Below are 27,080 nucleotides of genomic sequence, written 5' to 3'. Positions count from 1 at the left end.
CTTCTCCCACTGGTACCAATGACAGGAGGGGGGGGGGAGGGTCAGCTGAAACCTCCCCTGTTGTAAACTGCTCTTAGGGAGAATCCACTAAAATGGCCACTGAAGCAGCCTGCCCAGTTTCTTACTGTAAGGCAGAAGCAGCAGCCTGGGACTGCTGCTGCCTGCCTTTGTTAACCTCAGGAACAGACCGGTCTCCCCCCCCCCCCAAGGGCTCTCACTGCTTGCTTCGCATATATTACACAATGCTCAGAATAATAAGATTGCCCTCCAGACCTCAAATGCCCTGTCCACATGGCCATGATGTCCCTAAGTTATATGGGAAAGAAAGCATGCTGTGCTGCAACCAGCAGCCACTGACTCACTTTGTCGGCTCAGCAACTCCCACACTGCAGGAAGAGTAAAACTTCAGCTCCCCTCTGGGCCTCTCACTAGCCTGTTTCCACCACTACTTAAAAATGCAGGCCACGCAACCAGCACAGGAAACTTCTCCCCACCTCAGAATCCGAGTCTCAGAAGCTCCTGCACCGGTCTCTATCCTGCAAGTTTTTTTTTTTAAATTCTTTGAGACATTACCCTCTAAGAGGAAAGATTAAAAAAGGAAAATATTTTTTTGAATGATGACTTCGAAGGCAGGACCAAGCCCCCCCAAGATGGGAGGGGAGAAGAAAGAATCTGAAGGAGCCAACCCTACTGGCTATCAGAATTCCCCTAAATACCAATTTCAAGCTAAAGAAACAAGGGCTACCAACCCCCTACTCAACCAGGGGGATATATCAAAAGGACTTTATACCCCTGTGAGAACTTTCTTCAGACTAGGAAGTCCAACCACAGGTTAGGCACTTCTACCATCTGCTGGAGACAAAGCGTGCAACAACATTGGCACGTATTATGTTTACATTCTATTTTTTTTGGAACCTCCACATATCTTTTCAGAGAGGTTCTAATATAAAATATTTTGTTGTTCGGGCTATGTCGACAGTTCATCAAGTTTCGTCACAGATATTGAGTCATAAAGCTTGTGGTAGCTGTGATGTGTAATTCCACTTTAGAGGGACTTCTCTGGCAACATCCGGATACTAAAGAAACCTTTTTCAGAAAGTTTTCTTCTGATTGTAATACACAGAATGTAGTATACATCATACAATGCAGCTGTCCCTTGCTATATGTTGGATGCACTTCAAGACCAATTAGAATTCGACTACGGGAACACCGTAGTCGTCTCAACATGAGGAACTTGGAAGCCCCAATTGTACAACATTGTTTGACTGCCGGTCATGATTTTTCAAGTTTAAATTGGACTATAATAGATCAAGTTCCAATTTCTCCACGTGATGGAGATACACGTTTCTTTATTAAATTATGAAGAACAACGCTGGATTTTTAGATTGATGACAGAGCGTCCTTTTGGAATGAATGACACCATTGAATGGATGACATTAATTTAAAGATCTGTCATCCATTGGCTGCTATTAAAATCATGAGTGGATTGTGATTGGTTCTTTTTCATGATTTAAATACCTCCTTTTTTACGTTTTTTGTTGGCAGCTCCATTCTTTGATACATGCTAAAACACTAAGGAGAAGTTTATCTGCAGAGAAAAATGTATGTATTTAAAGTTTTTAAGAAACATATGAGGTAATTGCTTATTTAATTGTGCTTTTTTGCATTTGTAGTTAACTTGAAGCCCAAGCCCCTGACGAGTTCTTTAATACGAAACACACGTTGTGTCAGGCTCTGTGGAGAAAGCAGTTCGAGGTTGAGACTGCGGTACATATTTGGGCGTTTTTTGAAAGGGCATATGAAGCTGTAATGCCTATGTGATTCAACATCAGGATAAGTTTTTCACTTTTTCTCATCTGTGGATATATTTTGCATTAAGAAACTAGGAAAAAAGGAAAAAAAGAAAGAAAATAAGAAAAACTGCTAAGGTTTACAGTTGATTATGAATAATAAGTTTTAGCAACAAACCCGATGATTAGATAATATCTATGGTGAACTATTCACTGTGTAATGGGTTATAAATCCCATATATTTTAAAGTGAATATAAAAACATACACATTTCATGTGTTAAGTTTTGGCTCCCATATGAGGGTTGTTGTTGCAATAAATATACGCTCCATTGGCATTTTAAAACAAACATGGTTTATTATAAAGAAGATTGGTAACAAAACATGCCATAAACTTTGACCTGCTTAAGATATTAATACTTATGGCTAACTTACCTACTCCTGATTCCAACTTCAGGTGATACCTATGTTCACCTTTGAAGCAGGTCCTGGCTGGAGAGCTGGAGAATGTGGGCAAGGGAGAGGCTTGCTTCCTGGGCTTGGTGCTGTCAGAGCGGGCAGGCTGTGCAGGAGAGAGGCTATCTTCTGGCTCTGGTGCTTGCCTGCTGTCTTAAGTTTGTTCTCACCCTTCAGTCTATGACTCCATGTCACTCTCCGCACCAGAGCCAGGAGTCTCCTCTCTCCGACCACACCTGGTCTTCTCCCCTCTCGATAGCTGGGAGAGCTCATTTGCCTCTGGCCCCCACTTTCGCTTTCAGGGACACCTCAGCACAGGTTTTTGCTCTCTGGGTTTATGCCTCCTCTTCCTCCTGGGGTCCGGTCTGTTGCTCACCTCTTTCTCCTTTTGGTTCAAGGTCGCTCTCCCAGGGGGTCCATTCTTCCTTCTCTTCCTTGGCCCCCCATCTTATACTTCCCAGCTCATAAATATGCATAAGCTCATGCAAATTCTCATGGTGGGTGGAGGGTCTTTTGCCACATTGCAGGTCTTTTTCCCCCCCCTCTCTATTACTTCGGGTGGGGTCCTGCCATGTTGCAGGTCCTTTCCCCCCCCACCCAATCCCTTCAGGCGGAGAACTGCCACGTCTGTATGCCAAGTTGTGTGTCAAAGTGTTTTTCTCCATCTCAGGCTGCCCCCTCCTCCCCCAAGGGCGAGGGTCTTACCGACTTCTGCTTGCTTGCTGTCCCGGAGACTAGTTTAGGATCTTAAATTTTTGCCTCTGTCTGCTTTATATTTGCACAGGAACTGACAGACAGGCACATCTGATAAGGTATCCTTTAGTGTGTCAGGACAAGGCCTCTTCATTTTTCACAATGACAAGGTTTTAAAGTACCTGGGCAAAGTTCCTTCTCTTGCTGTGAGTGGCAGTGTCTGGGGCCTTGGCCTGAAAATGGCTATTATAATTCATAATTGGTGCATCGATAAATATGAGATCTCCCCCTACACTACTGTAAAGGCCATTTTCACCAGCAGACTCATCTAGCCTGCTTCCACAGATATTCTCAACTAGGTGGCAGCCCTTTCTTATCCAAGACCTATCCAGACAGGCTGCTGCCCCTCCTATCCATCTGACAATGGCTGCCTTCTCCAAATGTTTTTCTGCCTAAACCATGCCCTAATTAGCCATACCTGCTGTCTTCCTAGATTCTGTCCTATCAGAAACACATTATCCAATAAACTGGCTACAGTGACATCACTTCCCATCTCTCATTTTCTTCTTTACAATAGTCTCTGCTTCTCTGGCAGACTAACTGCCCTTACCAATAGTCTGCTCCCAGCTAAGTGGAGTCAATTCTATAACACTACAACCACCAAGAGTCTCCTTTTTTAAGCCACATACCTTATTTCTATCCTACTATTCATATTATAATCTCTATGTTGCTGATAGCCTCCCGGCGCCACATCTCTGGGCTGCTTCCATGTATATGGAGCCCCTGCTCCATTATACAGTTCAAAGGTATTTAGGCTTTCAGGTTCAAACTTCTAATTACCCAAGAACTATGTCTACATGGCTGTCTCATAATAATACAATTAACATGAGCTTAAATTATTTCTTATGAGAATGAAAACTTTTGGTTGTGATCATGCATCTTAGAATACTATGCATCATATCATGCAAAAAACTGTTAATGTGTGCTGCTTCTGTACATATGAAAAAGATATCAGATGAGCTACAAGGCTAAGTATTTAAATATTGCAAGCACAGATCAACCTTGCCAAGAGTTACTCTTCGCAAACAATGAAGCTGAAATTTTCTGAAAACTGTTCTAGTAGATCTGTGAAATTAATCAAACAAAGGCGTATTAATAAATGAAGCCTATTTTATTACTTCAAGTGTTAATGGTAAAAAAAAGATCAGCACAGCTGTTGCATTTAAAAAAGGGGGAAGTACTATGTTTTTATGTTTTCTAGTTCAGTAAACAGATGAACTGGATGTCCTTTAATGACATAATAGTTGATCATTATACAGTACATCTTATGAAGACCCGTAAAATAAAGAACTACTTTTTAAATTTAGTGATTACAAAACAAATGTCTTTTCACAGTTTTAATTTCTTTCGTCTTCCTCGGCCATCAGGAGTTCCATCAGTCTTGCGCTTCTGTGCCTGTAAAAATTAGAAAAAAAAGTTACCGTTTGCTTCTGGGTACTGTAATTATATGTAAGTTTCTGGGTGAGAAAGGAAACATTTCTAGCAGGCTCAAAATACCTCATTTATTTAAAATGTTTTCTATTTCACCCACGTCAAATACAATTAACATTAATACTGTAATCATGGCCAGATATGCTAAACATACAAAAAAGAAGGGAACAAAAGTATAAACAAAATATTACTGTGATCAGTAGTTGCATTTCAAAAAATATAGTAATCAAAAAAGGTGTCAGCAAGCCTGGTGGCATGTCCTATGAGCAGCTCAGGACTGCCCGGACTATTCAATCATCCACCCTTAGTCCAAATACAATTTTTTAAAGAGACGAAGACAATTTGATGAGACTGTGCATCCTTCTTGGAATGTCAACAGTCATGCTTAGTGGAATACAAATGACATTTCACCTCTGAAGAAAATGATTTCAGCAAAACACTGGCCTTGTTAAGCTTACTACTTATTTAAGACTGTTGTATTGTTCTGGTTGTATGCTTCTTGAAAAAATTCTTTAAAAATTCTGAAAATTTACTCAGTCTCTACACTGCTAAAACTTCAAGTAATAAATACCTCTATTTTGAGCTAGCTAAGAAGTAGGCGGATCTGTGGGGGGGTTGCTTAAGTTGGGAGGAGGAAAATTGTGGGAAATATGCGCTTGCCAGCAAGCCATTTCATCAGGGTTAAACACTAACTTCCCTTCTCCCTGACATTTGCCTGAATAAAAGCATCACTTGTGCTTAGGCCTCTCTGCCTAGGAAAGGATACCTGACTTCATGTATTTCTCTGGCTTATAATTATTCCTGATAGCCTGAAAGTAGGGCTGGGTGTTCCCTAGTCAGAGGCAGGACAAAGTCAGGAGGTATAGATTTCAGCAGCCAATGAAATGATCCGTGCACACCCCCTGAGCCAAAGCCAATAGTGTAGGGACTCGTCTGTTGCTATGGGAAAGTAGCCAATCATGTAATGACACATCATCTGCCTTTGTATGAATGTACAATAAAAGGAAGAGCCTCGTGAGGGCTCACCCCTTCCCTTCTCTTCCTGCCTGCGATGAAAGCTGCCTCAAGTGTGTTCCTTGCCTCCATACTCTACAGAAAATAATGCACTAAATGGTGAATTTTAAAACCAGTGCACAGGCGCACATGTACGCATCTATGCTGGCTTACATAAAAGGACATGGCCATTTTATAACATACACACATATATGCGCGTGTTATAAATTAGGCTGACCATGCGTACATGTGTACACAAGTTTATAATGGACAGCACACGTGCACGCAAATGCTACCTCGAACACAAGTGGGGAAATTTTATAAGGGACGCGCACTGACGCAATTGGCCATTTTCCCAGTTCGTACTCAGATCGCCCAGGCAAGGGATCGACTTTCTAACCCACTTGTAAATTAGCCTCCCTTTTACCCTGTTAGCCCCAACCCATAAAACCCTGCTAACCTCGTTTTTTGTGTTTTAGGACTTACAAGTCATCCACAGCAGAATCAAAGTTGCGTGGTAGGGGATCCCAGCGTGCGCTTGTACTCAAATACTTACATCCAGATTGCATTGAGAAATCTAGGCACACCAGGCCCCACCCAGACCATACCCCTTTTTCAGGAAAAATTTTTATGAACATACTAGGAAGATACATGCATACTCGCATGCCTTTTAAAAACGTGTGGCACATGCAGGCCAACTTATACGCATATCTCCCGGCTTCAGTATGCGTAGGGCTTTTAAAATTCATCTGTTAGATTACATTGTCATATCTACCTGTACTATTTTTCAAGGGACAGCAGTTGCAAATCTGTTGGCACTTTTTCTCATGGCATTTTTCAAAAGTGAGAACTGGTGTACAGCTGGTGGGTAAAAGTACCCTGACCTCGCATCACTGCACCCATTTTTGAATGTTGCCCACATGGAGCTCTACAACAGTCACATATCAAAAAGGTAACTAAATGATCTCAAACACTTAAGTCCATCATTTGTGGCCATTTTTTTTTTATGTTGGGTTAATAAATGGCATCAAAACATGCAAAACATCCAAAGCTGTAGAATGAAAGGGAATGTTAGTAGAGAGAGAAAAAAAAAGATTATTCTTAGTTGTGAAGAAATGAAGGAAAAAAAGATATCAACTAGAGTCTATGGTACTGCAACACGAAGTAAATTGGTTACACTAGATAAGCCTTACAATTCTTGTTTGGCATCATCATACTAGGTCACAAACTATAAACATTGAGAAAGCGCTCAGGGGTGAATATGCCCTAGGTTTTTACTGCAGAAAGAGAGCAGAATTGCTTACCTGTAAACAGATGTTCTAAGGACAAGCAGGATGTCAATCCTCACATATGGGTGGACATGAACCAATGGAACCCATCACAGAACTTTGATCTGAAAGATTTCTAGAGCTTTCAGCATGCTCTACTAAGCATATTCACCTGCAGTCATCTTACTGCCCCCCCCCAGACATGAAGAAACCAACTCCCAGGGGAGGTGGGAGGGAAATCATGAGAACTGACATCCTGCTATCCTCAGAGAAAACCTGTTATAGGTAAGCAACTCTGCTTTTTCCAATGACAAGCAGGATAGCAGTCCTCGCACAAGTGATTCCCAAGCCACAGGCTGCACAAAACAAAGCGGAGCAAGCCCACAGTGCTGAAGGAATCACCTTCCTCCCTTTAGTTTGTGAGGCAGCCGACCCACAGTGGACTGTAGGAGGGAATAGAGTTGGGTTCCACACCTCAAAAAGACCCATAGGATAGACAGACAAAATCCCAATGCTCAGCAGAGGCACCTAAGGCAGGGGTGTGATGTGAGTTCAAGACAAGAAGTACTCTTCGCCTCACAAATAGTAATGCAGTAACAGTTTGACAGCTAACCCTAACAAGCACCAGTAGGCCTAGATCCTCCTGTGTATAGGTAAAGGAACAAGTTGCCAAGGAAGAGAGCTCTTGGACAAAGATTGCAGTTTCCTTTTGGTGTCAAAAGATAACACAAAAAAATCCCAACAATCTGGGGCTAAAGAGGCCCCCAGAAAGAGAACTGCGATTTATTAGATTCTGAAGAGGAACAGAATGCATTTGCATAATTGTACCCGATGATTGGCATAGAACCCAAGCAAATGCTTGGAAGAAGAAGTGGCAAAAAGCAACGAGGTCTGGAGCAGACCCTACCTGCCGAACTACAAGAAAAGAATGACTCACCCCAAAGGTCAAATGGCATGGAACCAAGTATAATACAACACAAAGGTAAATTAATCTGATTTGAAAATTATGTCACCTATTACATGAAGGAATCATAACAGTAGTATATACTCTTCTTCTAGAGTGGGCTAACATGCAAAATTTTCAACATTTTATTTGTACATCTTTATTTATAGACACTGGATCGTTTTTGGAAGTTCTCCCTATGGTCTATTCTGACATTGGGATTGTTTTATATATTCATCTCAGTGTAAGTCTGGCTGACAAATATCCCCTGAGGAATCCCATGTGGTGAAACAAAGAAAATTCTTTTTGTTTGACACAGATCATCAACCTGGCATTGATTCTCTCTGGTAGCATTTTGAGACAAGCAATAACGTTTAACATTTGATTCTTTGTTACATTGTCTGTTTAGTGAAACACTGTTAGCTTAAATAGAAGTGAAACATTTTGTTTTCTCATTAGTATATGTATAAACTGAAGTATTTTGTTACTTGTTCAATATAAGTGTTTTATAGTGCTTTGCAGCTCTTACAATGTGTGTTGGAGTTGTCTTTGTAAGTATGAATGGATGGTGTGAATGGTTTTGTTAAAAGGTCAGTTTTCATAGTGATTTGTGTTAGATGACAACACATGTATTAAGTCCATTTTCATTGTACTTACGATATTAAATTTGATAAATTTTACATGTCCGTTCTTATTGTTTACCCACTCTAGAAGAAGAGTATATAATACTGGTATGATTCTGTCATGTAATATGGAACAAAGCATGACAAGGAATGGAAGGGACACCCCTCCACTGGGATCGCCACTGAGTCCTGAGCACAGGTACTAAGCTGTGATTGAAGCTCACCCAGTCTTGGCACTTCCATTGACAGGCATATCCTTTCACCTGGCAGATAAGCCCAGACAAAAAGCACCTTGGCCAACCAAGTGAAGCATGAAAAACCAAAGGAAGTACTAGCTAGAATTTGATCAAAAACAGGGTAAGGATGGTGTAACTTTCCTTGAAGGTGCACAATACGATATTTCAATTCACACTACCACTTTTCCCTTGTCATTCCAACTGGAAGTCAGAAGAAGCGAAGAACACAAGAAGGCAGACTACGTGGCTGAAGGAAAAAAAGTTGTTAGGCTGTAGAAATCAACGTTGAGCAACATCCCAACAATACTACCCCCCTTCTGATCCCTGCAGAGAGTTGCCACTGAGTCTTTTGTGAGATCCTCCATCCCCTAATACATGCAGCCATGGATATGGCAAGCTGTGTGAAGGTACAGAAGCCATTTGGGATGCAGAGGGGCTAGAAGCCTCTTCCCAGAACTAGAGCATCACACAAACACACTACAGAGTGGCAAGAGTGGTCACAAAGCAAAAACATGTACCTTGAGCCTAGTGGGTATCAAATGTGGCCACCAGTGTGAAGCAAACCCCATCCGGAGAATGAGGATAGCAGAGTTGCTTACCTGTAACAAGTGTTCAGGATGTAGTCCTCACATGTGGGTGCATCAGACAGAGCCCTGTCATGGAATACTTTTGTCAAAGTTTCTAGAACTTTGACTGGCACACTGAGCATGCCCAGCATGTCTTAATCCCTGTAGCCACAGGGGTCTCCTTTCAGTCTCATTTGTAGCAAAATGTGCGAGCGAAAAAATAAAATAATAAAACTGTTTCGGACCCAACTCCATGGGGTGGTGGGTGGGTTTTGTGAGGACTACATCCTGCTCTCCTGGGAGAACACCTGTTACAGGTAAGCAACTCTGCTTTCTCCCAGGACAAGCAAAATGGTAGTCCGCACATGTGGGTTATTAGCAAGCTACAGGCTGACTCATATTTAATTTGGACCAACAGCATACAACTTGTGCAACAGGCACAACAACTGGTATACTGTTGGTAAAAATGAGGCAGCGGGGAGATCACGTGATGTGATGAGCAGCGGAGGACGCATCTCGCGGAGCTCCAGGTGTTGCACGCCAGAAATCACTGAATAAAGCGGCGAAAAAAAAAATCAGATGGGCGGCGAAAATACTCCAAGGCAGTGGATGTCGATCACTATGTTCATGCAGTGATCGCCCGTGGGAATGCCCCTGAAAACCGGGAGAAGAACAAGCTCCCAAGACCTCAAAATGGTGGTGGTAGTCGACACCAGCAATAGTCCCCAGGCGCACCCACAGGCCAGCATGACAGAGGAGCTGAAAACAGCGATGCTGGAGGCGCTGGATATCAAACTTTCCCCCATTGCAGCACAAATAACTGAGGTAAAACTGGCTTTAGAGGATTTGAATCCCAGGTTTGAGCAGCTTGAGAAAGGAATGTCAGTTTTAGAAGATGATTCGCTGGCTATAAACGCTAAATTGCTCCAGATGGAAAACACTAATGGCGCAGGCCCAAAAAATAGACCTGGAATACAGGTCTTGCTGCTCGAATTTAAGATTTTTGGGATTTCCTGTATCTATTGCTGACAGGAATCCGAGGTTATTTTTTGAAACATGGCTACCTGACAGCTTAAATATCCCAGATCTCAAAGACACTAAAAATTGAAAGAGTGCACAAACTGGGACAGCGCACAGATAAGGATCAGAGATTGTAATCACTAAAATATTAAACTAGCACATAAAGAAGCCATCCTACAGGCGTTATCGGAAAACATCAGACCTTAGCTATGAATCCAGGAGAGTGAGAATTTTCCAGGATTACTCTGCCCAGGTCTCTACACAGAGGAGAGCTTTTTCTTCGATTTGTTCAGCATTGTTCCAGAGGCAGATAAAGTTCACGTTACAATTTCCAGCCAAGCTCAAGATGTGGCATGGGGATACCACCAAATTTTTTGAATCAGCGGATGAGGCGAAAAAATTCCTGGATCAGATTACTGGCTGAAGGAGGGATGGACTCTAGAGTCTCTTAGTATTCATTAAAGAAGCGAGAGTGGGAGGCTGGCAAGATGGCGGCATAGTCGAGACGCTGAACGCAGCTCGCCCGAATTCGCTTCTTTTTGAAATTTCCTGCTTGAATTATGCCTTCGAAAAGGAAAGGAAAAGTAAGAGTCTTCCCACCCGAAGCCTTACCTTCCTCTGGGCAATTAGACATCCTGCGGTTCATGCGACAACTGGAACTATTTGAGGGAACTGATGATTTCGACTTGAGCCCCTGCAGGGGAGGAGCAGGGAGCTCCAACGAACGAGGCGTCCCTCAGTCCTGAGGTCAGACCGCCTCCGGCACAGCGTGCCCCCGATCGAGTCATTCCCCAGTCGCGGGCTGATGACGCGGCCGGAGCGACTGGGGGGGGTGGAAGGTGACTCGGGAGCAACGCCGGGTGTGGGGGAGCCCGCCCGGGCTGGAATTAGCGCAACCGGAGCGGACCTCTCGAGAACCCCGGGTCAGGAGGCAAGCCTTGGAGGGAGAGAGCAGGATGCTGCGGCAGACGGAGTTCTGGAGACAACATCGCCCAGCGCTGCTGGTGAGTCCGCAGGTTAACCACCACGACCGGAGGCAGTGACACTCGAGTCACTATGGGATTTGGTAGCTGGGCAGGGACAATTCATGAAAAGAATGGAAAATAAAATGGACTCTCTGAATTATAATTTCCAACAAAGAATAATAAATATTCAGAACAGGCCACAGTGACTATTAACAAAGTTTCGGAGGCTGAAAGTAAAATTCAGTCCCTCCAGTTGGTTAATGCTGCAGTTGTGAGAGAACAGATGGCCTGTTCCAAACGTTTGGAAATCCTAGAGAATAACACAAGGCATCTTAACCTACGTTTTCTGAATTTCCCCAAACTTGCTGGAGAGATTCCTTTCATTACATTAAAGAGACTCTTTAGGGAAGGTCTTGGATATACTGATGAAAACATGCCATCTATAAATTTTTGTAGATTTTTGAATAGACCTTCTCCTACAGGGACTATTCCAGTTTCTACTATTCCCATAAACTTGACCACCTTCTTAGAAAATTCTGATACGGATGTATTACAAAGAAATACTCTGTTTGTTGCGTTTACTGTTCAAGATTTAAATGGTGTAATGCGTAATTTCTTTAGAAAATTTCCATTAATGTTTTATGGCCAACAAATAAGAATATATCCGGATCTGGCACAGACTACACAAATAAGAAGGAGAGAATTTCTATCATTAAGGCAGGATGTTGAATCTTTAGGGTATACATTTACACTTCGTTATCCCTGTAAGTGTACTCTTAAGAAAGGAGATGAATGTTTTATTTTCTTTCAAGTAGAACAACTTCGTCAATTTGTAGATGCTCGCAGACCGATTACATCTTCCCCGGCTGACTAGAAATGGACATTTAGAAATGTATAGTTCCAGCTAATACTATGTTAAGGCCATGATGCATTAATTGATTCTTAATAATCTCTCAATATAATTTCCCTTGCCTCCACACTGTATTTGACTTCCTTGTAATTAGGATTCAAAAAAAATATAGAAGGTGTTAATTACGTTAATTTGTTTTGCAATATTTTTTCTAGTAATGAAGAACCTGGATAATTGATTCTTATTTCAAGGAAAAGAAAATGTTAACTTTGAATGTATTCTTTTTTTTATCCAGAATGCTGTAATTACACCTAATAGTAATTATTCTTTAAAATGTATTGGAAAATGAGAGAAAAAGATTTAAAAAAAAAAAGAAGCGAGAGCATATGAAAGGCCTATGGAGAAAGCAGCAGAGAAACTACTAGCTGGTGGAATCTGCATCCGCTGGGTATGGAGAAATATCACAGGGACATTGGGTGGACTGCGAGTTTTCTTGGTCCAAAATGGAAACCCCGATAGAGGAACAACGCATACTGAGAACTTTTGAAGGAGACTTTGGGATGTAAGAACATAAGAAAATGCCATACTGGGTCAGACCAAGGGTCCATCAACCCCAGCATCCTGTTTCCAACAGTGGCCAATCTAGGCCATAAGAACCTGGCAAGTACCCAAAAACTAAGTTTATTTCATGTTACCATTACTAGTAATAGCAGTGGCTATTTTCTAAGCCAACTTAATTAATAGCAGGTAATGGACTTCTCCTCAAAGAACTTATCCAATTCTTTTTTGAATCCTGGGATCGGTTGCAACTAACATCCTTGTTCCTACTGAAGACCAGCCCAGTGAAAAAGTTTACTTCATAACTGTTATCTGTTTTTTTGTGGTTTATTTCTGGGGCGCGACACCCCCCCGCAAGCTACATGTGATCTCAACTCCTATAGTGGAGGTTGTAGTTACTTCATATGGGAGGGGAGGGACGGGGGGCTGCACCTAGACTATCACAAATCAGGGAAGATAATGTAGGCATTATTACAAACATGTTTGGAGTAAAGACGGCGGTGAGGGAAATGCAGGGAGGTTTGTTTTTATATACCGACGTTCGTAGGAAACATCACATCAGTTTACAATATAAGTCAAATACACAATTAAAGTACACATAAGATACAATATTATAATCATAAATCATAAGATACCTAAAATTTATACTAAAACATGTAAATCACAAGCAATCATATTTCACACAAGTTGTTGTCACAAACTATGTTTTGATGAAAGACACTTGGGTTTCTGACTAGGTCTTTCTGATTCAGAGCAGTATGAAGAAAGAGAGATCAGGGAGGGAGGGGCATTGGACGAAGGTGTTATGTCTGCCATATAGTAGGGTTGTATATGTGACAAGATTCATAGCCACTGTTGCACTGATCTAGGCAGAAGTTAGAAATAAGCTAGGAGCAGTGCATACCTAAGTAAAAAGGTTGAAAAGTTCAGTCCAGTTACTCACCTTGGAAAGGTGTTGAGGTAGTGTGACTTGGTTTGAATAGGTACCAACATTTCTTAATCAAGAGAGCAGTGAGTCACTCTAGCTGACTAACTAAAGTTAGAGGCATTCCAGTGGGAACACAGAGTAGAGGATCCCCTTTGCTGGTGGCTGAAAGGAATCAGTACGTTTTTGCTTGGGACATTGTCTTTCTTAAAAGTATTGAGGTAAAGTTATTTTTATTATTTTATTTATTTGAGGTTCTTTATATACCGACATTCGTTTAGTAACATCATGTCGGTGTACATTCAACAAAACTTTAGCAGCAGCGCTGGAACAGATAGAAAATAGCGGCAGTGCTTTACAATTAATATTCAACTTAGAAAGGACATTAGGAGATTAAAACAAGGAAAGATTGGATCAGGGAATGCAAACAGGGAAGGGGAGGGAGAGGGAAAATAAAGGAAGAATTAAGAAGTTAACTATTTGGGAATATTTTTTAGTGTGTTTGTGCTTTTAATAGTCAGTAAGACAGTGCTGGGCAGACTGGATGGGCCATTCGGTCTTCTTCTGCCGTCATTTCTATGTTTCTATGAATAAACAAGTTAGACTGTTTGTATTTTTAAATAGTCAGTCAATAAGGCAGCTAGTAAGCAGTAGGTAGTGTGTTTATTTTTAAAAGTCTGTAAGGCAGCCAGTAAGCAGAACTGAGTGTTTGTATTTAAAAAAAAAACATAGCCAGAAGCTAGAAATAAGCTAGGAGCAGTGTATACCTAAGTAAAAAGGTTGAAAAGTTCAGTCCAGTTACTCACCTTGGAAAGGTGTTGAGGTAGTGTGACTTGGTTTGAATAGGTACCAACATTTGTTAATCAAGAGCAGTGAGTCACTCTAGCTGACTAACTGAAGTTAGACTAAGAGAAATTAGGGAAGCTAACCAAATTGGTAGTGCGGTAATAATGGGAGACTTCAATTACCCCAATATTGACTGGGTAAATGTATCATCGGGACACGCTACAGAGATAAAGTTCCTGGATGGAATAAATGACAGGTTTATGGAGCAATTGGTTCAGGAACCGACGAGAGAGGGAGCAATTTTAGATCTAATTCTCAGTGGAGCACAAGATTTGGTGAGAGAGGTAACGGTGGTGGGGCCACTTGGCAATAGTGATCATAATATGATCAAATTTGAATTAACGACTGGAAGGGGGACAGTAAGCAAAATCCACGGCTCTCGTACTAAACTTTCAAAAGGGAAACTTTGATAAAATGAGAAAAATAGTTAGAAAAAAACTGAAAGGAGCAGCTTCAAAAGTAAAAAGTGAGCAAGAGGCGTGGTCATTGTTAAAAAATACCATCCTAGAAGCACAATCCAGATGTATTCCACACATTAAGAAAGGTGGAAAGCAGGCAAAACGATTACCGGCATGGTTAAAACGGGAGGTGAAAGAAGCTATTTTAGCCATAAGATCTTCATTCAAAAATTGGAAGAAGGATCCAGAAGAAAATAGGAAAATGCATAAACATTGGCAAGTTAAATGTAAGACATTGATAAGACAGGCTAAGAGAGAATTTGAAAAGAAGTTGGCCATAGAGGCAAAAACTCACAGTAAAAACTTTTTTAAATATAGCCGAAGCAGAAAGCCTGTGAGGGAGTCAGTTGGACCGTTAGATGATCGAGGGGTTAAAGGGGCATTTAGAGAAGATAAGGCAATTGCAGAAAGATTAAATGATTTCTTTTCTTCGATGTTTACTGAAGAGGATGTTGGGGAGGTATCCGTACTGGAGAAGGTTTTCATGGGTAATGATTCAGATGCACTGAACCAAATCATGGTGAACCTAGAAGATGTGGTAGACCTGATTAATAAACTGAAGAGTAGTAAATCACCTGGACCAGATGGTATACACCCCAGAGTTCTGAAGGAACTAAAAAATGAAATTTCAGACTTATTAGTAAAAATTTGTAAGTTATCATTAAAATCATCCATTGTACCTGAAGACTGGAGGATAGCTAATGTAACCCCCATATTTAAAAAGGGCTCCAGGGGAGATCTGGGAAATTACAGACCGGTTAGCCTGACTTCAGTGCCAGGAAAAATAGTGGAAAGTGTTCTAAACATCAAAATCACAGAACATATAAACATAGAAACATAGAAATGACGGCAGAAGACCAAATGGCCCATCAAGTCTGCCCAGCAAGCTACACACTTTATCCATTTTTTTTCCCTTTTTCTCTCTCCCACCTGTTACTATTGGCTTCTAGTACCCTCCAGCCCAATTCCCCTCCACCCAATTTAGAGAGCAGCTTTGAATCTGCATCCAAGTGACATCCAGCTCAATTGGGGGTAGCAACCGCTGCAACAAGCAGGCCACCCCCTTGCCCCATACTCTTACCCACCCCTGTTTTTATTTTTTGTTTTTTTTGGAAATAGCAGCCCTCCATCCTTCCGCTCCGTGAAGGTGGAACACCAACTACTGGCCACTGGCATCCTGCTCCGTGAACGCCTCTGTGGCTACTGCCGCTCCGTGCAGTGTTTGAATGCCGCTGTGGCTACTGCTGCTCCGTGCAGTGTTTGAATGTCTCCACTTTATTCACGCCCTCTAGACTTGATGGATCCACAGTGTTTATCCCATGCCCCTTTGAAGTCGTTCACAGTTTTAGACTTCACCACTTCCTCCAGAAGGGCATTCCAGGCATCCACCACCCTTTCCGTGAAGAAATACTTCCTGATATTGGTTCTTAGTCTTCCTCCCCGGAGCCTCAGCTCGTGACCTCTGGTTCTGCTGATTTTTTTCTGACGGAAAAGGTTTGTTGATGTCTTTGGATCATTAAAGTTTTTCAAGTATCTGAAAGTTTGAATCATATCACCCCTGCTCCTCCTTTCCTCTAGGGAGTACATATTTAGATTCTTCAATCTCTCCTCGTATGTCATCCTGTGAAGACCCTCCACCTTCCTGGTCGCCCTTCTCTGAACCGCTTCCATCTTGTCCTTGTCTCTTTGTAGATACGGTCTCCAGAACTGAACACAGTACTCCAGGTGTGGCCTCACTAAGGATCTGTACAAGGGGATAATCACTTCCCTTTTCTTATTCGATATTCCTCTCTCTATGCATCCCAGCATTCTTCTGGCTTTTGCTATCGCCTTGTCGCATTGTTTCGCAGACTTCATATCATTAGACACTATCACCCCAAGGTCCCTCTCCTGCTCCGTGCACATCAGCCTTTCCCCCCCCCCCCCCCATCGAATATAGTTCATTTGGATTTCCACTCCCCATGTGCATGACTTTGCACTTCTTGGCATTGAATCTCAGCTGCCATATCTTCGACCACTCTTCCAGTTTCCTTAAATCCCGTCTCATTCTCTCCACTCCTTCCGGCGTGTCCACTCTGTTGCAGATCTTAGTGTCGTCCGCAAAAAGACAAACCTTACCTTCTATCCCGTCCGCAATGTCGCTCACAAAGATATTGAACAGGACCGGTCCCAACACCGATCCTTGTGGTACACCACTTAAAACCTCTCTCTCTTCAGAGAAAGTTCCATTTACCATCACGCATTGTTTTCTGTCCGTCAACCAGTTTTCAATCCAGGTCACCACCTCAGCACTCACTCCTAAGCTTCTCGTTTTATTCACCAATCTCCTGTGCGGAACCGTATATGGTTTAATGGAACAAAGTCAGCATGGCTTTACCCAAGGCAAGTCTTGCCTCACAAATCTGCTTCACTTTTTTGAAGGCGTTAATAAACATGTGGATAAAGGTGAACCGGGTAGATGTAGTGTACTTGGATTTTCAGAAGGCATTTGACAAAGTTCCTCATGAGAGGCTTCTAGGAAAAGTAAAAAGTCATGGGATAGGTGGCAATGTCCTTTCGTGGATTACAAACTGGCTAAAAGACAGGAAACAGAGAGTAGGATTAAATGGACAATTTTCTCAGTGGAAGGGAGTGGGCAGTGGAGTGCCTCAGGGATCTGTATTGGGACCCTTACTTTTCAATATATTTATAAATGATCTGGAAAGAAATACGAGTGAGGTAATCAAATTTGCAGATGATACAAAATTGTTCAGAGTAGTTAAATCACAAGCAGATTGTGATAAATTGCAGGAAGCCCTTGTGAGGCTGGAAAATTGGGCATCTAAATGGCAGATGAAATTTAATATGGACAAGTGCAAGGTGATGCATATAGGGAAAAATAACCCATGCTAGTTACACAATGTTAGGTTTCATATTAGGTGCTACTACCCAAGAAAGAGATCTAGGCGTCATAGTGGATAACACATTGAAATCATCAGTTCAGTGTGCTGCAGCAGTCAAAAAAGTAAACAGAATGTTGGGAATTATTAGAAAGGGAATGGTGAATAAAACGGAAAATGTCATAATGCCTCTGTATCGCTCCATGGTGAGACCGCACCTTGAATATTGTGAACAATTCTGGTCGCCGCATCTCAAAAAAAGATATAATTGCGATGGAGAAGGTACAGAGAAGGGCTACCAAAATGATAAGGGAAATGGAACAACTTCCCTATGAGGAAAGACTAAAGAGGGTAGGACTTTTCAGCTTGGAGAAGAGACGACTGAGGGGGGATATGATAGAGGTGTTTAAAATCATGAGAGGTCTAGAACGGGTAGATGTGAATCGTCTTTTTACTCTTTCGGATAATAGAAAGACTAGGGGGCACTCCATGAAGTTAGTATGTGGCACATTTAAAACTAATTGGAGAAAGTTCTTTTTCACTCAACGCACAATTAAACTCTGGAATTTGTTGCCAGAGGATGTGGTTAGTGCAGTTAGTATAGCTGTGTTTAAAAAAGGATTGGATAAGTTCTTGGACGAGAAGTCCATTACCTGCTATTAATTAAGTTGACTTAGATAATAACCACCGCTATTACTAGCAACGGTAACATGGAATAGACTTAGTTTTTGGGTTCTTGCCAGGTTCTTATGGCCTGGATTGGCCATTGTTGGAAACAGGATGCTGGGCTTGATGGACCCTTGGTCTGACCCAGTATGGCATGTTCTTATGTTCTTACCTGTGGATGTTATGAGTGATCAAGTTAGAATTATATCATGGAATGTGAATGGTATCGGATCCCCAGTTAAGAGACAAAAAGTCTTGCACCAGCTGAAAAAATGCAAGGCCACCATTGCGTGTTTGCAAGAAACACATTTGTTAGCTGTTGAAAGTCACAAACTGGTTAAAGGATGGGTAGGAGCATGCCATTACACGCCGGCAAAAGGGAAGAAAGCTGGGGTGGCTTTCCTTATCCATAGCTCTGCTAACTTCCAGCTAATACGAACCGTACATGATAACGAAGGTAGATTTGTGATCATGACTGGCTCTTTACAAGGGAGAGAGGTAACAATATGTAACATCTATGCTCCCAATAACTACACCCACAGTTTTTTTGGTTATATATTAATGCAAATTATGACTCATGCATGGGGATCTCTGGTGGCGGCAGGAGATTTTAACATCACCCATGATCCACTTTTGGATAAATGTCCAGCAGGTCCAGGTTCTCTCAACCATAGGGATAAAGAGGTGGCATTGATTGACACCTGGAGGGTGCTTCACCTGAGTGAGAAAGACTTCACACACATATCTCGGGCACATGGGTCTATGTCACGGATTGACTATATATTAACAGCCAAGGCCAAATTTTCTACCATACAGGAAGCAACAGTCGGTCCCCAAGTAATATCCGAACATGCAATAATTTGGATAGATATCCAATATCAAAATAGGGAACCTGGAGAACATTTGTGGAGATTCCCTGGGTTTCGTCGCCAAAATCCTGAGTTTCAAACACATGTGAGGGAGAAATGGGAGGACTATGCGAAAAATAATGCACAACAAGGATAACCCACAAATATTTTGGGAAGCGGGGAAGGTGGTGATTAGAGGAGAGATAATATCCTTTGTCGCCTCTTATAGACTGAGGTTGAACGCGACAATTATAGTTTTGGAAACTAAGCCAAGACATGCCAAGCATCTAATGGCTTCCCAGGCATCTATGTCAAATTTTGCCTCTTACGAGACCTAAACTCACTGCTTCATCAAAGGGTCGCCAAAGCCTTACAAATGGCGAAGCATAACTTTTTTCACTTTGGTAACAAAGCTGGAAACAGTTAGCGAACCTAGTCAGAGGCCGTAGAGGCAGGACTTTCATCCCTTGCATGTGTACATCCCAGGGAATTGAGGTAACAGACAAGAAAGAAATAGGGGAGATCTTTCGCAAGTTTTATGAGTACTTATATTATACACGGATGATGTGGACGGGGATTCACAGGAGGAAGAGTCATTTTTAGAACACCTCCCGTTACTGCGAGTGTTGGAGACCCAATTAGACTACTTAAACAGGCCCATTTTACCGATAGAAGTGCTCAATGTGATAGCCACAAGTAAGACAGGGAAGGCTCCTGGACCTGATGGCCTGTCTTTTGACTATTACAAAATATTAAAAACCCAGGTTGCGGAACCCTTGGCTGCATTCTATACCGATGCCCTACAGAGACAAGCCTTTCCGAAACATTTTAACAAGGCCTTCATTACAGTCCTACCAAAACCAGGAAAAGACCCCTTAGAGCCAGCCTCATATAGGCCAATTTCTCTTCTGAACTGCGAGTTAAAAATCTTAACGAAAGTACTTGCTGAGCGTCTGAGTGATCTCCTCCCGCAACTGATTTCAGAACATCAGGTGGGCTTTGTCAAGGGTCGTAAGGCGTGCTCCCATATCAAACTGCTAGCTACATATTCAAAATGTGTTACAATCTCCTGGTGCTAGCAATTGGCTTTGACTCAGAAAAAGCCTTTGACAGGGTATCATGGCCCTATATGTTTTCTGTCTTAAGGACTTTGGATTCCAGGGGAGCTTCCTGTTCTATATCTCTCTGTTATATAACACCCCAACCTCACATATAATAGCAAATGGCTTTAAATCAGGGGAAGTGAATATCGGGAGGGGAGTTAGACAGGGATGCCCACTGTCATAGCTTTTATATATTTTGGCTATTGACCCACTTTTACAGAAAATCAATCCTTCAAAGATTGCAAAAACAAACCTTCAAAGATACCGCACTCAACTTGCCACCTATAAAAACACGATTATGACCACTAAACGCAACTACTATAGTCAAAAGATAAAAAAAACTCATCCAATAACTCAAACGCTCTGTTCAACATTGTCAAAAACCTCATAGATGACAAAAACAACAACGTCCCAGCTACCAATACAATCTAACCCAAGACCTCGCCATGTTCTTTAAAGACAAAATCAACAGAATAACTAACACATTCAACAACTCCACACCCTCAGAGAATCAATTCGTAACAACGAACATAACACCATGGTCGCAGTTCAACCCAATATCTGTCACTGAAGCCGAAACAATGCTAAAAAAAAAAAAATCAACCCTGCTCGTCATGACCTAGACACCATCCCTACACGTAACCTGAAAGATATGGCTCATATCATCGCCCCAACCATAGTCGCCATTGTCAACAAATCACTCGAAGAAGGCGAGCTGCCAAACATACTATAAACTGCAACCATCACTCCAATATTAAAAAAGAAGAACCTAGACCCTACAGACCTGAATAACTACCGTCCTATCTCAAACCTTCCTCTACTTGCCAAGTTGACTGAGAAGGCTGCTTTGTCGCAACTAAACGAACACCTTGAAAACAACAAAATTCTACATGATGCACAACATGGATTCAGAAAAAAACGAAGTACAGAAACACTACTCGTCAACCTTTCGAACGAAATCATAAGAGGTCTCGACAACAAGATAAGCCATCTTCTAATATTTCTCGACCTATCTGCGGCTTTTGACACCGTAGACCACAAAAGCCTATCATCAAGACTTGCTAACATCGGCCTCACAGGCAGTACCCTCAACTGGTTCACCTCATAACTAAATGACAGATTCTTTAAGGTCTCCTTGAACTCCTCCTCATCAAACCCCTTCCCCCTCGAAACCGGTGTACCACAAGGGTCCGCCCTCTCTGCCACCCTCTTCAACATATACCTTCTCCCCCTATGCCACCTCATCTCCAGTCTCGGAATAACTTACTATATGTACGCCGACGACATCCAGTTCATCATCCCAGTTTCCAACACATTAGAAGAGGAACTTATCACAGCAGCCAACCACCTAACCTCAATTAGAAACATGCTAAACCAACTAAAGCTATGCCTGAACATGAATAAAACGGAATGCATCCTCATAGGAAGAAATATCTCTGAACAAACTCTCTCTACACACTCCCTTATAATCGACAACATTAACATCCCGATAAAAAATGATACAAAGGACCTCGGCATATGGATTGACAAAGAACTTAAAAAAAACCATCACAACCAAAACCAAAGAAGGATTCTACAAGCTACACGTCCTGAAACATCTAAAACCACTTCTCCACCATCAGGAATTCTGAACAGTGCTACAATCGCTGATTTTCAACAGCCTTGACTACTGCAACTCGCTCCTGTTAGGACTTCCTAAATCTACACTAAAACCACTGCAACTACTGCAAAACGCCACAGCCAGAGTCCTAACAGGAAGAAAAAAAATCGGAACACATCACCCCTGTTTTGAGAAGTCTTCACTGGCTCCCAATCGAACAGAGAATCGAATTCAAAACCCTTACAATAGTGCACAATGCCATACACAAAACGGAGAACATCACACTCAACAACATGATCCAACAACACAAACCTCAGCGAAACACCAGAACTGCCCGCAAACTACTCCTGGACATACCCTCACTTCCCTCGGCGAAGCTTACGAGCACTAGAAACAGAGCCTTCTCCATAGCAGGACCAAACTTATGGAACTCCTTACCACAATACCTAAGCTCAATGAATGACAGCAAATCCTTAAAAAAAGAACTGAAAACCTGGATATTCAGCCAAACATTCAGAGATGGCGTGGGCTTAACAACATAACTCCACCATCAACAACTCCCATGCCGGATGATCACTCTAATATCACCTTATGCTCTCCTCTCCCGTCACCCCTACCCACTTCTCCGATCTCCGCTCCCCACCTCTCGCTATCCCCTCTTAACATGCTCCTCAAATGACACAATGACCTAATACTCCCGCCGTCCGTTCTCCTTTACCCCCCATCCCTTACTCCCTCCGTCCTCCCCCCTCGACATGCATTTCTCTCTGCTTCATAGTCTTGTATTTAGAAATTTGTTTCTCAGTTCTATGTTGCTGATAAATATTAGTTGACCATGATGCGTCCCTTGTTCAAGCGATTACGTTTTGTTCTATTATATTCCTGAACAGTTCGATGTTATTTTTGCCATACTATGTTCCGTTTCCAGTTCGATGTAACAATTTGTTATACTGTAAACCGGGGTGAAGGCTAACTGCTAAACCTCGGCATATAAAAGCGCTGAAATAAATAAATCAGGATGGAGACATTCGGGGATTCCGGGAGGGCATGATTGAGTTCAAAGTGGCTGCATTCGCGGATGACATTTTAGTTTTTTTAACCCAACCAGAGATCTCGATTGCACACCAACTACAAAGACAAAGGGAATGTGGTAAATTTGCTGGGCTACACATTAATCAAGAGAAATCCAAGGTCTTAGATATAGGAGGGAGGGTAAGGCATTCATGGGTGGGGCCATTTCCCCTGAAATGGGTAGAGGGAGACATGAAATACCTGGGAGTCAAGATACCATCCCACTTAACCAAGCTGTATGCCGTAAATGTTCACCCTCTACTCCGCCAGTCAGCTACACTGTTGAACAAGTGGCGGGACTTACCATTACCCATCTCAGGCAAAATTCAATTGTAGAGGTGTCGAAGATATCGTAATCTGTTCTTATCTCATGCTTTCCTGCCTCAAACCCCTTGTTGACAAGGATTTGAAGCTGATTTTGGAATTGTTCAGGCAGGGTTTCAGAGAAGTCCTGTATCTGCTTGAAAATGACCCTGTTGTATTGGGTCATGTACAGCTGGTAAGAAGCAATTCTGGAGATGAGCATGGCCCCTTGGAACAGTCGTCGACCAATATTGTCTAGGAACTTGTGTTCCTTTACAGGAGGGGTAGAGGAGTGAGGTTTCGTCCTTTTTGCTTTCTTTTGAGACGATTCTACCACAATTGAGTGGTGGTCGAGCTGAGATTTTTGAAAGCCAGGGGCTGACTGCACTAAATAGGTAGTGTCAGCCTTTCTGTGACTTGTGCAATGGATCCAGGGTTTTCCCAGTTACTTTTTAGGAGGTCAAGAAGAACTTGATGAATGGGAATAGAAGTGATCACTTTAGGGGCATCCAGGAATTAGAGAAGCTCCATCATCTGGTGCCTATCATCCTGCTCTGTTTGAAGCTGAAAAGGGACCAAGTCAGATATTCCTTCACAAAATTAATGAAAGAAAGGTCCTCTGGAGGAGAACGCTTTCTACTTTCAGTAGGAGAGGGAGGTGAAGGTAAATCATCGGTGTCTGTGGAAATATCATCTCCCCAGGTGTCATAAGGATCAGCTGGCTGACCTATAGGACAAGAAGGGGGTTGGATACCTGAAGGGCCCGGCTGAGGCTCTGAGAAAATCGAAGGAATCACCAGGGGCATCGTGGACACCTTGGAGGGTATCAGTGCCGGCATCGAAGGCGCCGATGTACGTATCGCCCCCGATGAATGAATCGGTGGCGAGGGACATGGCATCGATGGCTGAGGCAAAACCCCCAATAGAGGAATGCAAAACGGTGTTTCTCCTCCCGATGAAGCTGTCAACGGGGAGCGCATGGGAGCCATCGGTGGAAGGGCGGTCATAAGCGCCTCCATCTGGGATAGCAGCGGTGCCAGCATTGCTGGAATTGGGTGGGTGACCGGTTCCCACTCTCTGTGCTGGTGACGGAGGAACTTGGAGCCGTTGCATCGCCTTGTCGATGGCCTCCTGGACCAGCCGGTCCAGTTCTTCCCAGAGACCTGGAGCAGCAGCCCCGGCTCTGTGACCGAAGAGGGAGGCGGAGGGACCACCTTTACAGGCGGAATCGCGACTCCCAAACCCGATCGGGTGAGGGTGGCCTCGATCTCCCGGTCGCAGGAATTGTCTGTGCCGTTCCTGGACGGGGTTTCTTAGAGGGTGGCTCAAACGGTGGCGAGGTCGATGATTTCGCTCCCTCGACGGTCCGAGACTTACGATGCCGATGGCGATGTTTCTCCCTATGATCCCCTCGATCTTGAGGGGGAGAAACCGGAGTCTATGGCCGTGAAGACGTCAATGACGAGCGGTCACGGACGTTGGTCGATGCTGGTGCGACTTCGATGGTGCCGGTTCCGATGACGTCGATGCGATGGACGGCGTCCCATCTTCTCCATTCTGGCTTTGCGACCTTTTGGTGTCATGAGGGCACTTTTGGTGCAAGTCAGGACATCATGCTCATGGCCTAAACACATTACACAGACTCCATGAGGGTCTGTGATAGACATGGTGCGAGTACAGTCCGGGCACAGACGAAACCCAGACGCCATGGCCATAGAAAAAAATCGAGCCGCAGTACGGTCGACGGCCAGTAGGCCGCGAGGGCCAAACTAGACTGTAATCGAGAAAAACGGTCAAAAACTTACCGGAGTACCGCGGCCTGAGAAAAGTTGAGGGGGGACCCCTGTGGGGCAATTTAAATTTAATTAACTCCATGAGGAAAATTCCTGTCAGGAATCTCTTCAGAGCTCCTAAACCGCGAGACTACTGCTGTGCGGAAAAAAGAAGACTGAAGGGGGACCCCTGTTGGCTGCAGGGTTAGTGCCATGCTGGGCATGCCCAGTAGGGGCCAGTCAAAGTTCTGGAAACTTTGACAAAAGTGTTCGGTGATTGGGCTCCATCCTGTTATGTCACCCATATGTGAGGACTACCATCCTGCTTGTCCTGTGAGAATAGGTGTTATCCCAGGACAGCAGGATATAGTTCTCACGAAACCCATCTGCCACCTCACATATGGGTGAAGTCACTGGTCGGAGCCTTATCACGGAAAAATTTCTGTCAAAGTTTCTAGAAACTTTTGACTGGCACACAGCCAACTGAGCATGCCCAGCATGCCATGATCCCTCGAGCCACAGGGGTCTCCCTTCAGTCTCATTTGTAGCAATAAGTTTTAGCAAAAATAAAACAAAAACGGTTCGGACCCAACTCCGCGGGGTGGCAGGTCGGTTTCGTGAGAACTATATCCTGCTGTCCTGGGATAACACCTATTACAGGTAAGCAATTTTGCTTTATCCCAGGACAAGCAGGATATAGTCCTCACATATGGGTGATTAGCAAGCTACAGGCTGACATATGTAGTCAGCCTGTAGCTTGCTAATCAGCGCACAACTTGTGCAATAGGCACAACTGGAGAACTGTTGGCTAAAATTGAGGAAGCCTGAAATCACAGCTGGTTAGATTTGGAAGGAGCTGGGGTTTACTGGAAACAAGTTCTTTAAGACAGATTGTCCATAAGCTGAATCTTGTCTTTCTTTGTCCAAACCGTATGGTGCTGCAAAGGTGTGAAGAGAACTCCATGTTGCAGCTTTACAAATGTCAGCAATTGGTACTGAACGATAGTGCGCTACTGAGGTTGACATTGCTCTGACTTGAGTGCGCCTTTACTCATCCCTGGAGGGAAAGGCCTGCTTTTCCATAACAAAACTGTACACAATCTGCTAGCCAGTTGGAGAGAGTTTGTTTGCCCACTGCCTTAGCCGGTTTGTTTTTATCAAAAGAAACAGAGCTGGGTGGATTTCCTATGGGCTGCAGTGCTGTCTAGGTAATATGCAAGTGCACGTTTGCAGTCTAAGGTGTGTAAGACCCTCTCCCCTTGGTGAGAGTGAAGTCTTGGGAAGAATGTGGGCAAGACAATGGACTGATTTCAAGTGGAAATCTGGAACCACCTTAGGAAGGAATTTAGGGTGAGTACGGAGAACCACTTGGTCATGTAGAAATCTTGTGTATGGTGAGTATCTGACAAGTGCTTGTAACTCACTAACCCACCTAGCAGAGGTAATAGCTACTAGGAAGATAACTTTCCATGTAAGAAATTTAACATCACAGGAATCAATGGTTTCATAAGGAGAACGCATGAGTCTTGTCAGTACTACATTAAAGTCCCATTCTCTGACTGGAGGTCATAAAGGGGGTTTTAGTTGAACTAAACCTCTCAAAAACCTACTGATCAGGGGTTGCCCCAATATAGGCGCATCCCTTATTCCCTTGTGGTATGCCGAGATGGCACTCAACTATACCCTGACCGAGGAAGTCTGGAGACCAGAGTCTGAAAGATACCAGAGATAGTCTAATAAAGATGATGTGGGACCGGAAAAAGGGTCAATACTTTGTGTGCACCACGTGACTAATCTTTTCCACTTACGATAGGATTTTCGTGTGGAAAGCTTTCGTGAAGCTACAAGCACTTGAGAGACATTAGTTGAAAGATTGAGTGGTTGCAGAATCAAGCTTTCAACATCCAGGCTATGAGGGATAGGGACTGAAGGTTGGGATGGAACAACCTGCCCTGGTGCTGAGTTATGAGAGTGGGAGCTGTGCCCAGGCGAATTGGTTCCCTGATTGAGAGGTCGAGGAGAATGGGAAACCATACTTGTCGAGGCCAATACGGGGCTATGAGTCATTGACCCTTTGTCCTGTTGTAGCTTCATTAGCGGTATCGGGGGATACGTGTATTGAAGACCTGAATTCCAGGGGCGAGCAAAGGCATCTCTGG

At 43.2% G+C, this 27,080-nt stretch overlaps 1 protein-coding gene across 3 annotated transcripts in view; it reads right to left on the bottom strand.

Moving 5' to 3' along the window:
* Window positions 1-4,087: 4,087 nt before the first annotated feature.
* SMARCA5 (SWI/SNF related, matrix associated, actin dependent regulator of chromatin, subfamily a, member 5) overlaps window positions 4,088-27,080 on the bottom strand; it is a 453,245-nt gene continuing 430,252 nt past the window's right edge. For all 3 annotated transcript variants that reach the window (XM_029599292.1, XM_029599470.1, XM_029599377.1), the window contains exon 24: window positions 4,088-4,392. In XM_029599292.1, the coding sequence (XP_029455152.1) occupies window positions 4,327-4,392 (66 nt within the window). In that variant the 3' untranslated portion in view covers window positions 4,088-4,326. The remainder of the gene's footprint in view (window positions 4,393-27,080) is intronic.

This window comes from Rhinatrema bivittatum, chromosome 1 (assembly GCF_901001135.1).
Source record: "Rhinatrema bivittatum chromosome 1, aRhiBiv1.1, whole genome shotgun sequence".
Lineage (NCBI taxonomy): Eukaryota > Metazoa > Chordata > Amphibia > Gymnophiona > Rhinatrematidae > Rhinatrema > Rhinatrema bivittatum.
This window is presented reverse-complemented; position numbering and strand designations above follow the sequence as displayed.